Below are 14,996 nucleotides of genomic sequence, written 5' to 3' on the forward strand. Positions count from 1 at the left end.
AGGAGGGGGGAGCCGCCGCTCTGGTATTTAACGGAGAGCCGAGGAGAGCTCAGACAGCACGGAAAGCGAGCGGAGCAAGCGAGCGGAGCGATTTCAGCACCAGCCCCGAGGACAGCGACACACGTAGCACCACAGCTAAGTTTCCCATCATGGTTCTCATCTGGACCCAGTTCGGTGTGAAGCACAAAAATGGCAATGTCAAGTGCAAAGTGCGAGTTATGCACAGGGGGGACAGCTCCGGCTCCTCGTCTTCAGCGGTAAGTTTCGCATTTTTCGCGGGGAAGTTTCTGGGGCTGTTTGTCTTTAGCATGTATGAAGTGTGTAAAGCTGCACGGTGCTGACAGTTCGTATGAACGACACCGTATAATTAAACAGTGTGTATAGAACTGGCACATTACTGTTGTACCGGATTCATTCATATGTAAGAATTGCCGGCTCGCTTTCAGCCAATCGCTGCAGAGTATCTCAGTCTCTTATATGACTTTCCCCCATCACGTTGTGCTGTGCATGAGCCTATGAAATTCATGGATATGTGACCGCACATGCAGCAGCACGGAGATAAGGGTGTTTTCCCACTGAGACTCTGTTAGAGGTGGGGGGATTTTCTGCATATTAATAGATATTCTGCAGCAGTTTTTTGGAAGATATCTTGAGCATCAGCTACTCTGTTTAACATTCTAGGTGATAGAGGTTTGAATTTGCATGCTTATTCGCCACTGCTTGGCAACACTTGGGATACAAGGTTGGCGCAAGCTGATGTTTAAAAGGTGAAGAAAGGTTTTTAATGTGACATTTTTGTGTGTTTTCGCAGGAAAGCACCAGGTCAGAGCAGGACGTGCCCTGTCTGCCCATCAAACCCGCAGGCAAAGACTTCTACAAAGTCCTGGGCGTCTCCCCTGAATCCAATGAAGATGAAATCAAGAAAGCCTACAGGAAAATGGCCCTCAAGTTCCACCCAGACAAGAACAGCGATGCTGACGCGGAGGACAGGTTCAAAGAGATCGCAGAGGCCTATGAGATCCTGACTGACCCCAAAAAGAGAAGCATATACGACCAGTTTGGAGAGGAAGGTGAGGAAGGGCGAGGATCTGAAATTGTGATTGCTAGCATTTTAAATAGCTTCACTAGTAACTGCCATCTGAGTGATTAGTGTAGCGTGGGCGATTAGATTAACTATTCATGTCATCATCAAATGCTAAATATTGATGTGTGATGACTCCCACTCCTATAAAACAAGCTCAACATGTGAAATGTGACAGCTGTGAGGCTGATTAGCTATTGAGGGAGAAACAGAAGAGTTTTCTTGGTCTCTACAACATTTTAGAAAAGGTGGCATGAAGAGAACTTAGGGAACATTAAATTAGGAGACGTTCTGCAGCAATTTGACTTGAACCTGTTTTCTTTCCCCTTTTCAGGCCTTAAAAACGGAGGCAACATTTTCCGCAGCAATTTCCACGGCGACCCCCACTCCACCTTCTCCTCCTTCTTCAATGGCTCTGACCACTTCGACATCTTCTTTGGCAACGAAGAGGGCGACGACGACCTCTTCAACCCCTTCAGACGGTTCACCTTCAGCCACGTGAGCGGGTCTGCAGGCCCCGACGGTGGCCTGCGGAAAGGCCCGAGGCGCTTGCAGGGCGAAGTGGTGGTGCACGACCTGCTGGTGACCCTGGAGGAGGTGATGCAGGGCTGCACCAAGCATGTGAAGATTACCCGCAGCCGCCTCAACCCAGACGGCCGCACCTTGCGAACAGAAGAGAAGGTGTTGAATGTGGTGGTAAAGAAAGGCTGGAAATCGGGAACCAAGATCACCTTCCCCAGGGAGGGGGACGAGACCCCCAACAGCGCCCCCGCAGACATCACCTTCATTCTCAGGGACCAGGAGCATCCTCAGTACAAGAGAGAGGGCTCCAACCTCGTCTACACGGCCAAGATCACCCTTAAAGAGGTGAGTTTGGTGCATCACCATCAGATACATTATGAAACATATGAGTGGCCTATACTCAGATACAACCACTTACACCTACTCAGATAAAGGCTAAGATCTATGCACCACTTCTTGTCCTTTATATAACCATTGAGTAACGTTCTTTCTTAAATGCCAGAGAAAATCGAAACCTGAAAAAAACAGCAGTAATACATAAGATTGAAGGTCCAATCTCTGCCAAATGCAGGGAGGGAGGACAATATCTTTGATTGCAGTCTGAGGAACAGAACAGAGTGTTCTGTTATGGGCATCTGAACCCCTCAGCTTACAGCGGGCTGACAGACCCCCACAAACACAGAAACAGCAGTAAGCCTGCCAACGCCTCCGTTTACCTCATCAGCCCCTGCAGAGAGAGCGAGCAAGCAGGAGCTAAATTTAGCTCCCAATACTGACTGCCCCCACGAATTGCACTTCACCCTCCCTCACAACTACTATGCTGGCTGCAGACTTCTCTGCTTGTATAAGGCAGGCGCCTTTTTTTTTTTTTTTGGCTCACTGTCTCTGGCTCTCGCTTCCACCAGCCCACACACAGATTAGCAGGGTAGCAGTCACAGAGAATGACATTTCAAAGAGCTCCTCCATCTTCCTATGGCTCACTTCAGTCACTAAAACACTTAACGCCCACACTGAGCCAGTAAATGGAGCAGCGATTATAACATCTGTAACACCGGTCTGTTGCATAACGCAGAAAATAACACAGAGAATTGTTTCAGAAGGACAGACACCCCACATTTATCTCTTATGCAACTTGACACTTTTAGAGAAACTGGATTCCACTCGTAATTAGGCCACTCAAAAAAGAATTGTGAAACAGGTTAAGAGCTTCATGGGTCTGCAGGGCTAACTGTCTCTTTCTTCTCTTGTCTTCAGGCTCTCTGCGGCTGCACAGTAAACGTTCCAACGCTTGACAACCGGATGATGCCTCTGCCTTGCAGCGATGTCATCAAACCCGGTGCCGTCCGCCGGCTGAGGGGCGAAGGCCTTCCCCTGCTCAAAAGCCCATCCCAGCGAGGCGACTTGGTGGTTGAGTTCCAGGTGGCCTTCCCAGACAGAATCCCACCACAGTCCCGAGAGATCATCAAGCACAGCCTGGCACAGTGCTAGCCGGGTGACTCTTACCAGTTCTTACCAGTTCACAAACACAGCCTTGCCCGAGGTGCTATCACAACCAAATCACAACCTCTTATTGTGTTTGGAAGCGGCAAGCGGCGCATAAGCAAGTTGTAGATCACGTGCAACTTTTTGCGAGGAGATGACTTTCTGCGGGCGCTCGGCACGATGCACACCAACTTAGCAGTGCTGTGCGAGCAGTGAGTTGACAGCTGATTAATGGGGGTCTTTGGTATCTGAGGGCATCCATTGACTCGATAGCCTTTCTCTTGAATGAGTTATCTGTACTGTTATACTTGCAAACCTTTCGCAGGATATCAGTGTGCTATTCAAGTCTGTATAGACTTCCTTAAACCTCAATGGTAGAAACATGTAAGGGAAATAACACAACTTTAGTATTCTTATTATTATTACTTCTACTACTGTCATCATTATAGTTATATGGTGTTCATATGACTGATCTTTTGCATTGATTTATTACAATAGCAAACATACTTGTCTACAAAGATCTACTTTGTGTACAAAATGCTGAAACACTGTCTCTAAAAGAGATTCATCTGTCAAATGTTCTATTGAATGATTTGAAATGTCTGTATATAATCTGCGATGAGCCACCTGCTGATGTATTATTATTATTGTTATTATTACTTGATATAGAGATGTTTGGAAGCATGAAAAATAAAGAAAAAGAACAATTTGACTTCTGTTTCCGCCTCACTATTGGATAAAAGTTTATTATTTTCAAATCCTAAACTTACATAAGTGAACTCTCAGACATTTGCAGTCCACTAAATCACACTTCAGACCAGATTTGAAGTTGCTCAGCGATATAGCAGTCATCTTCTGCCATCTAGCGGCCAGTCCTAACATCATCCTGCACACAATAAGGCACACCTGTTGGTCTGTAATTTATGTGGCGGCCAACTGAGCGCTGCACAGTCCTGTCAAATAAAGCCAGTGCTCTGATAGCAGTGAGAGCGCATGCCTACAGTGATGGAGACAAGAATGATTAAGGACAACACTCATATTTGGAGGCTGCATACATTTGAGATGCAGGATGGCATCAGATAGAAAATACTGGCAAACAAAAAAAAGACAGTCCACATTGATTTAAGAGATCGAGCCACCTGTGTAAAGACAGACGGCCTGTAATCTGAAGTTTTCCGAAATTCAGCCTCCATGTGTTTAGGAATGAAATGTCGCAAGTAAGTGAAACCACAGCATCCAGTCTGACTGAAGGGAACCCTGTGACGAGTCTGACCTTAGTCGTTCTCTTGCTCGTTCCCTGCGTGGTCGTTCTGCTTCTGCTGAACTGCCTCTTGCTGGGTTACAAGTTACTGATCCTGTCAAAGAAGAAAATCAGTCTGTGGCCAGAACGCATGGAGGAGATGCTTTTGCGGTCTCCTCAGAGAGTCAGACTGTCCGATGTGGCGTTTCCTTTGCGCCAAGACGGGCGGAGAGCGTATTTATCGCTATCAGAGCCCGTGCTCCCTCATCCCGTTACTTCTTCCAGAGCTTCTTCCAGGGAAAGGATCGGTCTGGATCACAGGATCCGGCTTCTGAGGCCAGATGGCGCTACAGGTTCAGGGTCTCAGAGAGCGCCGAGCACCATCCGGGCAACCTCTCCAGAAGCTTGTTTTACCCCGAGACTAAACCTGGCCTCCAGCTCACGGACCTACAGCCTCAGCAAAACAGGCTGGCGCAGGAGTGCACAAGTTTTACCGCACGATTCAGGGACTGAAACCAGAGTGAACCTTGTTCCTCCAAACACTCCTATGGTGAGTAATTGGGTTTTTCCCCAATTTTTTTTTTTTTTTTTTTTTGACAAAGTATTAAACGTTGAGTCGCAAATACTTCAAACTGCGCAACTGGCTTAATTAACCCAATTTAGGGCCCGTTAACCCCCTTGTTACCGCTCATTGTGTGCACAGGTTTCCTGTGTGTGGTAGCTGAATTAAGTACAAATGCAAAGAGAAGTTTAAGGCCTCACTAGAAGCAGCAAAACCCTCCCATTAGTAACTGCTTTTGTGTTGCATGCTCTGATGTTACCAAATAAACTATCTGTAAAATAAAAATATACCAAAGAAAGTTGTTACACAAGGAATCTCTGAAGGTTGTGTGGAGTCCAAAGCCCTGGGCAGCACTGGTTTGGTGGTAATCTATCTGCTATATAGTTTGCCTGCACGTTTAAGATCTTTTGGGGTTATTTTAGATGTTGCAAAATATATTTGCAAGTATTTTGGCATATAGAAGAAATAAGTCTAATTTTATCTTGAATGAAGTGTGATGTGATGCAGTTTATCACTGGAAGATGTTAATCCTTGAAGTGTGTGTGTGTGTGCAGTAGATCGTGTTCTTATGAGCAGCTTTTTGTATCCCTTTGTTTTCTGCAGGAGACCGAATTTGTGGGTCTGATTCAGAGGAGCAGTACTTATGAGATGCTGCCAGGTGTGGACCCAGGTGTTGCAGGGTGCAGGGTTGACAAGATAGACATGGAGTGCGAGTACACCAACCTGCATTCAGAGGCGTCCTGTCTGAACGCGTCTGCAGCAGGTCCTGGACTGGATAGTGATTTTGGAGCAAGTGCAGGTACTTCCCCTCACAATGATCACCACTACAACAACTTCACTGTATACAAATGTCTTCAATAACTGATGTTGATCCATACATGAAATGGGGCTTGCATTTATTTTGAAAACACATTTTATTCCTGACTGAAAGTACTCTTAAATTAAATCCACCAGTTTCTAGACAAATAAGAAAATGTTGGCATATTAAATTTTGATTGTAGCCCAGAAATGGTCAGGAAACTGACCCATGATTTTTATGCGTACACTCACTGGCAAATTTGTCAGGTACATCTGTCAGCTGCTCAGAAATACAAAGACTAGCCAATTACATAGCAGCAACTCTTGGCAAGCATGGCCAAGACAGCCTGCTGAAGTTCAAACTGAGCATTTGCTTGGGGAAGAAAGGTGATTTAATTGGCTTTGAACATTGTGTGGTTGTTAGTGCCAGGATGTTTTAGAAGTTGTTGATCTTCTGTTATTTTTCTATTTTTTATTTTTTTCCCCACACAAACATCTTGAGTGTTTACAGAGGATGATCTGAAAAAGAGAAAACATCCAGTCAGGGGCAGCTCTCTGAGTGAAACTGGCTTATTAATGCTGGAGGTCAGAGGAGAATGGGTAGAGTGCAGTAAGTCAAATAACCGCTTGATACAAATAAGAAATGCAGAAGAGCATCTCTAAGGCATAACATATCAAACCTTTAAGCAGATGGCCTACAGCAGCAGAAGACCACACTGGGTGCCACTCTTTAGGAGTGGCAACTAAGGAAAACTGAGGCCACAGTTCTCAGAGATTCTCCAAAATCGGACAAAGGAAGAGCGGAAAAATGTTGCCTGGTTGATTTCTGCTGTGACATTCAGATGGTAGCGTAAGAATGTGCTGCATAAACCATGATTTGTATCAGCATTGCAGGCTGGTGGTACAATGGTGTGAGGGATACTGGCAAACTTTTAAATGCCACAGACTGTCTGAGTGTTGTTGCTGACCGTGTCCATCCCTTTATGAACAAAGTGTGCCCATCTTCTACTGACTATTTCCAGCAGGATAACGTGCCATATCACAAAGCTCAAATCATCTGAAACTGGTTTTGTGAGCATGGCGATGAATTCACTGTAATCACCTGAAATCTACATGCACTTAATCCAAATCAGTAGCACCTTAGGCATGAAATCTGCAGCAACCGTATGACACTACTATGCCAATAATGATCAAAATCTCTGAGGAATCTTTCCAGCACTCTGTTGAATCTATGCCGTGAAGAATTAAGGCAGTCCTATCCAGAACTAGTTAGATATACCTAATGAAGTGTCTAAGTGTGAATAATTGCTTTAATAATTGCAGAAATCTGTAGACTAGTGATCACGGACAGTAATATCTACACTAAATTCTTGGAAAGATTAGAAAGTTTTCTTCTTGTTGACCTTTCACTATGAAGAATGTCCACATAGAATTTGACCGCAGACGAAGAAAAGATATCGGAGTGTAATTCATGCACATAAAAATCCAAAGTTTGTGTGATATGAATCCTCCAGTTTGCAATCACTGAAAACAGACTGTGCAGCAAAGTACAACCTTTGATCCAATAAACCTCTAAAGTGGAAATGCAATTCCTTTCAGGGGTCTCCCTGCGGATTCTGTCTGCAGACAGTGACGGCCTGTCCAACGGAGTGCTGGCTTCAGCTCTGGAGTGGGATTATTATGACCCCTGCTATGTCAAACAGAATAATATACCCAAACATAAACATCACAGACCTGCAATCCACATGAAACAGTACTGGGTGTAAATTTGTACTTTTAATGTTTAATGTGTATCATGTATTTATTCCATTAAGTTTGTTGTTTTTTTTAGAATTTCTTTGTCTCATTAACACTATTTAACACTTTATACAAACTGACATAGTTTTTGTTGTTGTAAAACTCACTCTTCCACAGAACCTGTTCAGACTATGTTCTTCTTCACTTTGACTTCAGTTACTATCAAATGTTGTCAGTGCACTGATAACACGCTTCACTGATGTTAGTTAATTCATCTCAGTTTCACATGCACTGGCCCAGTGGGCTGGTTCTAAGTATCACAAACATTTTCATAACAATCAGTTTCACAGTTGATTTGAAATTCTTTGATTCACTTTGATCTGTAGTAAAATATAATAAAGTACCTATTGATGAAATTGTTAATCTTTATAATAAAAAAAACAACTTCATGTTTACATACTTTGTTTCGGCATGTTCCAGTTGCCTCTCCTGACCAGCAGAGGGCGCGCTTGGTGATATGGTTTGTGATGGGATTGTGCTTATTTTTAAAAATGTCTAAATAAAAAGGCAGCCGAGTCTTTGCAGTAGATTAATAACACAGAATAAAAGGACACTGGCTTGAATGGTATTCATAAACAGTGCTGCAATGTGGTTCAAGTAAACTTGCAGTTTTCAGAATACAGGCTGTATGTATTAATGCATCTTGCTCAGTCACAGAAAATTTAAACAGTTCCTTTCTGTTTAAGGTTTCAAGCCTTGATCTTAAAAGAAGCTTCAACTACAGCACATGCGATGAACCTTTAGAAAACTTTACAATGAGCTCTAGATGTTTATCCTCTAATACAACTGATCTAGGCTGAGATATGGTTACAACGACAAGACGATCATCCTCATCAACCATTTACTTCCAGTTTCTAGGAAGTTTGTCTTAAACAGTGTTTGGAAACTTTAAAGAACTGAGCTCAAATAATGAGTCTGACCTGATAAAAAGCTGAATTATGCATTTCCTGGCACTGAAACAAAGTTTGAGTGTATGATCATATGAATACAAATGAGAACTATTTGCATTGCTGGTCTTTTGAAATTTGAGGGATATACAACTGCAGCAGTTCTTTTTCTGCTACAGTTTTAAATAAATGCTTTAGCTCAATGCTTACATGTAAATGATTAAAGAATAGGCAACTGGGAAAATACAAAAGCTCCACATAACAGCAGTACTGTAAAAACAAAAAAGGAAACTGAGTCAGTTAGGTGGAATACTTTATTCTCTGTTCAGAGAAATCTATACATTTAAAGATCAAGTGCCCTTTGAGTTTGTTTTTTTTAAGTTCATAGAAAGTATAACTGACACTGAACTATGCAAACATGAAAACAACCAGACCAAAAAGCACCACTTTACTCAAAGCTGGAGAGGAAATTCAACACAATTTGTTTGAGCTTGGCATCGGATGCCTCAGAGATTTTGCCATCAGCCCTGCAATGAAGAACAGATTGAGATGTATTGTAACCAATGCATTAAAAATAAAGAATCTGCTACTGCTTTAGAAATGTTAAACTCACTTAATATTTGCCAGCAGGTCCTGGTGCTGGCTCAGTATGTGCTGCAGGAACGCCTTCTCAAACTTGGTGATCTTGCTTGGCTCCATTTTGTCCAAGTGTCCCCTCACACCAGCATAAATGACTGCTACCTGTTCTTCAATAGCCATTGGAGCTGAAAGATGGAAGTTCATGGGCACAGTAAGTAAGACAACTGCAGAATGGATAAATTCTATTTTTTTTTAATATGGATGCATCATTTTCTATACAAACAGCAAATACTCACAGTACTGTCCCTGCTTAAGCAGCTCAGTCAGACGGACGCCACGGTTCAGCAGCTGCTGAGTGGCAGCATCCAGATCAGAACCAAACTGAGCAAAGGCAGCCACCTCACGGTACTGGGCAAGCTCCAGCTTCATGGTACCAGCCACCTGATGATGGACAGGAAAAATGAAGTTAATGTGAAAGACTCCCAGCACAAAAATCAGTTGAGAGACTAGAACTAGGCAAGACTGAAAGACCAACCTGTTTCATGGCCCTGGTCTGGGCAGCAGATCCGACACGTGACACAGAAAGACCGACATTGATAGCTGGACGAATACCCTTGTAAAACAGCTCAGTCTCCAAGAAGATCTGCGGGAGAAAACATATTTAATGGTGGCTGAGGATCCAAATTAAAATGAGGGAAGGCAACTCACTGACCTGTCCATCTGTGATGGAGATGACATTAGTTGGAATGTAGGCTGACACATCACCAGCCTGTGTCTCAATAACAGGAAGGGCTGTGAGGGAGCCACCGCCGAAGTTGTCGTTCATCTTAGCAGCTCTCTCCAGCAGACGGGAATGCAGGTAGAAAACGTCTCCTGGGTAAGCCTCACGCCCAGGGGGACGACGGAGCAGCAGGGACATCTGACGGTAAGCGACAGCCTGCAGGAAAGCAAGAACCAGACACAGACTTTAAACACAGTTTTTTACGCTTGTGTTAAAAAAACGCTCTGTAGCATGAGACCAAATAAACTCACCTGCTTGGAGAGATCGTCATAGATGATCAGGGCGTGCTTTCCATTGTCTCTGAAGTACTCTCCCATGGAGCAGCCAGAGTAGGGAGCCAAGTACTGCAGTGGAGCAGCATCAGAAGCTGTAGCTGACACCACTATGGTGTACTTCATGGCATCGGCATCAGTGAGCCTCTTCACCAGCTGAGCCACTGTGGACCTCTTCTGGCCAATAGCAACATAAATGCAATAGAGCTTCTTCTTCTCATCAGTCCCATCGTTGAAGCGCTTCTGGTTGATGATTGTGTCAATGGCAATGGCAGTTTTTCTGCAAGACAAATGAGGATACACAAACCACCAGTTCACATTTTTGTGCTTAGAACAGTTTTAGAAGATCTAACAGTCTAAAAAAAGTGTATTATATTATAAAGAGTGTATTTCTAATCCATTATTCATAAACACAATAGAAATCCTAGCTTCCAGCATACAAAAATGACACCTTGTTCACAGTGATGTAAGCTCATGTAGATATTAGAGCTGGGCGATATGAGATTTTTTCATATCACGATATGTTTTTTTCATTTCAGGCGATAACGATATCTATCACGATATAAGCCAAATAACTATATTTGTAAGATTTAAATGTGCCGTTGCTCACAAGTAAAATGTGAAATAATCAGCAGCTTGTTTTTATTTAAATATTTATTTCCCATAATAAGTTCAACAGGGTAGATGTACTTAAGGAACATGAGACTTTTTCAGATAAATAAAGGCAAATATTGCAAACTACACAAAAGGCAGCCGCTAAAGCGTTTAAGTTTCAAAATAGAACAAACGAAACAGACTAAATTGTCAATTCCACTTAGAAACAAAATATTAATTCTAAAAATAAATCTTAGTTTGTTTTACAGAAGAACAGACAAAACAGACTAACTTTTGTCAATATCAAATAAACTGAGAACTAAAAGGAAATTCTCAATCTCTCCTTGTTGTATAGCTGAGCTTTTCAAACAGTTTTAACAGTTACTTTAGTCTGACAAAAGCCGAATGACGAATTAGCGCTTCCAGTCAGAGACTGAGGCTACGTCCACACGTACACGGGTATTTATGAAAACGGAGATTTTCCGTTTTCGTTTTAAAAAATAATCCCGTCCACACACAAAGGGAGAAATGAAGGAAAACGCTGCTATGAACATGCCAAAGCAGCAGGTGGCGCTAGATTCCTAACCGTGCAGAAATGTTGGCCAATCAGAAGTCTAGAAGCCTCGGTGGGAAAAAGTAAACAAAGCTGGGGCATAGAAGCAGAACCGAGTCGTATGTGTGGACGGACAGTAACTGTGTGTATATGTAAGCATTTAAACACTGCAGAGAGTACAATTAACAGTAACAGTATTGTAGAAATTCATTTCACCGAAACAATAACGTGGCGCACAGTGTGACGCATGCACCGGTTTATTGTATTTCCAGACTTGCTTTCGGCACAATTTACAGTGCACGCTACTCTGTTTTTTGTCAGACTTGAAATAGCCGAAATACCTTCACACTACGGAACTTCTATGGCTCTTCCGTTCGACAATCTCTCCGGCATTGGAACCATCATCGGTTTTCTCTTCGGTCACGCTCGGTTGATTTTTCTAGTCGGCACACTCATTTCCTCCATTACGCGCTGGCTCCATTACCCGCTGGCTGCTTCCCAAACAAACACACGTGCGGCTTGGCACTTGTGCTGTACGTAACAAGTCACGCGACGTGACGCTGCGGCTGTGATTGGTTCGGCTCTGCGCTACTTAATTTGGATTGGCTGACCTTTTTTTTTTTTTTTTTTTTTTTTGAGGACAAGAGCGGCGAGGTCTATCGCGATAGCTTAATTTCTCTATCGAGTAAAAGTTATATCGCGATACATATCGTTATCGTTCTATCGCCCAGCTCTAGTAGATATATGGAATTATTTTGCACATTTGGTTTCCCATCTGACAAAAAACAATCAGATGCTTCATGAGACATCATATCTGCAACGAAACATGAAACAAAGCTGGCAGAACTTAGCTTAATATGAACTAATGAGTTTAAAATGTCATTTATGAAGTAACAAAAAAAACTTGTCTGTGAAAAAAATAATGGTCAAGTGCTAAAAAACACAACAACAACTTATTATAATAATAGGGTATCTGTGACCCCTTCTTTGGAAGCGTCACTTCCACTACTGTAGAAGCACTTAAAAGGGACTGGAAATCCCATCAAATACTCTGTCGTATTCAGCTATTCACTTTGAGCCTCTTACCCAGTCTGTCTGTCTCCAATGATGAGCTCACGCTGTCCACGACCTATGGGGACCAAACTGTCCACAGCTTTGATGCCGGTCTGCATGGGCTCCCTCACAGAGATACGGGGGATGATACCAGGAGCTTTCAGTCCCACACGCCTGCGAACCTTGGAGCCCAGAGGGCCCTGTGGAGAAAATGATGTATAAAACCATCAAGTGTACCATCAATCAACTCCACAAAGCCAAAGGCCAAGCAAAATTGGGTGAACAAAAATCTCTTTACACATATTGAACTTTAGTTGAAAGTTAATGAACCAACTCCTCAGTTTACTAATAGATTATTAAACAGCAGTTTCAATCATTTATCAAACATACCTAACACTCTACATTTAACCATGTGATCATAAACTATAATATTTGAAGTTTCAAGTGCTGTTCGGCTAGAATAAGCAATGACGCAATTAATTTAGAATCTGGAAAACAAGACTCTCTTGGTTTTCTGACAGGTACCTTTCCATCGATGGCATTTCCAAGAGCGTCCACAACGCGACCCAGGAGCTCCTCGCCTACAGGCACATCAACGATAGCGCCTGTTCTTTTGACGATGTCGCCCTCTTTGATCAGCTTGTCATTACCAAACACTACGACACCAACGTTGTCAGGCTCCAAGTTCAGAGACATACCCTGGGTAGGAGAACAAATAACCATTATTACCTTTGTTTGCATGAATTTACCATGCAAAGTACTTGAACAACCACTGTGTTTAATAATCCATTTTAAAGGACAGTATGTGGGTAAAGACTAATCAAAACCACATCTTTAACTCAATTTTCTGCCAACAGATCCACTTATTATCAGAGGTTATCATTTCAAGGAACAACACATTAACCTGGGATTTAAACTTGAGGCAGTATGCTTACCCAGTGGCTTACAGATATTCTTTGCTGCTAAAGTAAAAATCTATCATTCTCCAAACACCTTTGACTTAAAATGATCTAGAAACTGTTTAAATATTTTTATTCACTCGTGGTATTTAAACAAGGTCATTATGTAAGACTTAGATAGTCACCTTAAGACCAGAGGAGAACTCCACCATCTCCTCAGCCTGCACGTTCCTAAGACCGTACACTCTGGCAATACCATCACCAATAGACAGTACGCGACCAGTCTCCTCCAAATCAGCACTGGTATCAGCTCCCATGATTTTCTCCTCCAGAATTGATGAGACCTCAGCAGTGCCTGTAATGTATAATGAGTGTTTACATTTCAGGGTTAATAAAGTTCTATGAAACTAATTAAGACAGATATTGTGAGATCTTTACATAGTGGTTCTTCCTCAAACATTGCTGGGGAGAAATGTTCCAAAATAATTCATTTCTTAGATTCTAGGCTGAAGCAGACTTCCCAAAACACTGACCTGTTTTTTTCTGCAGCCATGGGCTAGAGGTGTGTAGATTCTTGGCTCCTACACAAGCCGCAGCAACATTCTTTGATACCTTTATCACATCAAGAAAGAGCGAAAGAATTAGTTTTATCCAGGCTGGAAATACAGCAGTTTTCAATCATTAATTATTTAAAAACAGTCTAACCAAATATAAACTGGCAGCTTATTAGGCAAACTAAAATTAAAGAGGTCATGATGTCAATCATGGAATAAATCGTTCCAAATGAACATTATAAAAAATAATAATGAAACCCCCGTCTTTCATTATTAATTACATTGTATGATAATTTTTGAGATTTGTTGTGCTGTTAATTTTGAAATGTCTAATGTTTTGTCTATAAAAAAGTAGATGATAAACTTAATAAAATCCCCAGCTGCTAGGGAACCTTTCTACCAACCGTCAACTCAACACCAATTATTGTGAAAATACAGAAAACACAGCAAAAAAAAAATAAGTGACCAAAGTAAAGATTACAGACTGGACTTGTTTTAGGTGTCACTGCCACTGGATTTAAATCACCTATAGCCCCCTGAGTCACAGAGGTGACAAGCAGAAATAAAATTTAAAAAGCTACATACAGAATACACATGAACTACTGCACCATGCATTACCGTGTCATTTAATCACAGCAGCTATATTAAAATTTTATAAAAGGTTGGGCTGGTTCTAAGTATGACAAACTGTATATAAAAGGTTTCAGGTCATAGAGTCATAGGACAATCTCAACCGATGACTGGTACAGATCGAGTCTATAATATCCATCCAGAACAGTGAAATGTCTACCATAATGTTGCTTTATGTACTGAAAGAACTGTACAAAGCTTGCTTGATAAATACATTATGACTAAAGCTGTCATACCGAAGGGGCCAAACCTGACCTTCAACACCAAGTTACAGCTTTGTCATTTCCACTGACACTCGCCTAGCAGTGCAACACGTGGACCAGCGTTTGCTTTTTTTTTTCATTTATCGACTCCTCAAGTTGGGTTTTGCTGTCTGTCAACTACAAACATGTTAGCAACAGTGACTGGCACTGTGAAGGGCCCAGTGCCCTCCGATGCAAAGACGTGCGCGCGCACAACAGCCGCCATGGTTTTGTGCGAATTCTTGTTTTTCCTTAAAGAAGTGAACAAAAACGTCACATATAGAAGTAGAGGTGCTTACCAATCCAGCCCTGCGGGGCAGGTTGCGGGCGAGAGCCGCTGCGACGCGAACTGACAGCATGTTGGTGTCCTACGAGGTCTGTCCTGCTCCTGGAGAGGAGAGAGAAGGATGGCGGACACGGCAGCAAATTGTAGAGAGGTCACCGCAACCCGGAAGTACTTCAAAATAAAC

General features: G+C 42.4%; 3 protein-coding genes across 4 annotated transcripts; 2 read left to right on the top strand and 1 right to left on the bottom strand.

Moving 5' to 3' along the window:
• On the top strand, positions 1-3,797 carry LOC146571026 (dnaJ homolog subfamily B member 5). Its single transcript, XM_085279943.1, has 4 exons — positions 1-257; positions 812-1,070; positions 1,416-1,948; positions 2,858-3,797. The coding sequence occupies exons 1-4, from the start codon at positions 150-152 to the stop codon at positions 3,089-3,091; spliced, it is 1,134 nt and encodes a 377-aa protein (XP_085136069.1). The 5' UTR covers positions 1-149; the 3' UTR covers positions 3,092-3,797.
• A 252-nt stretch (positions 3,798-4,049) lies between these two features.
• Positions 4,050-7,995, top strand: hwa (huluwa). The gene is made up of 3 exons (XM_085281258.1): positions 4,050-4,875; positions 5,491-5,686; positions 7,285-7,995. Exons 1-3 carry the CDS (start codon positions 4,294-4,296, stop codon positions 7,449-7,451), a joined length of 945 nt encoding a protein of 314 aa, XP_085137384.1. The 5' UTR covers positions 4,050-4,293; the 3' UTR covers positions 7,452-7,995.
• Positions 7,996-8,669: 674 nt separating this feature from the next.
• atp5f1a (ATP synthase F1 subunit alpha) lies at positions 8,670-14,979 on the bottom strand. 2 transcript variants are annotated; one of them, XM_085279944.1, is made up of 11 exons: positions 14,826-14,979; positions 13,634-13,712; positions 13,286-13,455; positions 12,727-12,900; positions 12,235-12,401; positions 9,981-10,281; positions 9,661-9,885; positions 9,484-9,591; positions 9,245-9,389; positions 8,983-9,133; positions 8,670-8,896 (listed from the first exon to the last, which is right to left on the bottom strand). In XM_085279944.1, the coding sequence occupies exons 1-11, from the start codon at positions 14,883-14,885 to the stop codon at positions 8,818-8,820; spliced, it is 1,659 nt and encodes a 552-aa protein (XP_085136070.1). In that variant the 5' UTR covers positions 14,886-14,979; the 3' UTR covers positions 8,670-8,817. The 2 variants fall into 2 exon arrangements, with proteins under 2 accessions (XP_085136070.1, XP_085136071.1); XM_085279945.1 differs by having other exon boundaries at positions 13,286-13,459; positions 13,637-13,712; positions 14,826-14,880.
• Positions 14,980-14,996: the final 17 nt, after the last annotated feature.

The sequence above is a fragment of the Mchenga conophoros genome, linkage group LG7 (assembly GCF_057382185.1).
Source record: "Mchenga conophoros isolate Kocher_MC1m ecotype Shallow Benthic linkage group LG7, M_conophoros_male_GT1.1, whole genome shotgun sequence".
NCBI lineage: Eukaryota > Metazoa > Chordata > Actinopteri > Cichliformes > Cichlidae > Mchenga > Mchenga conophoros.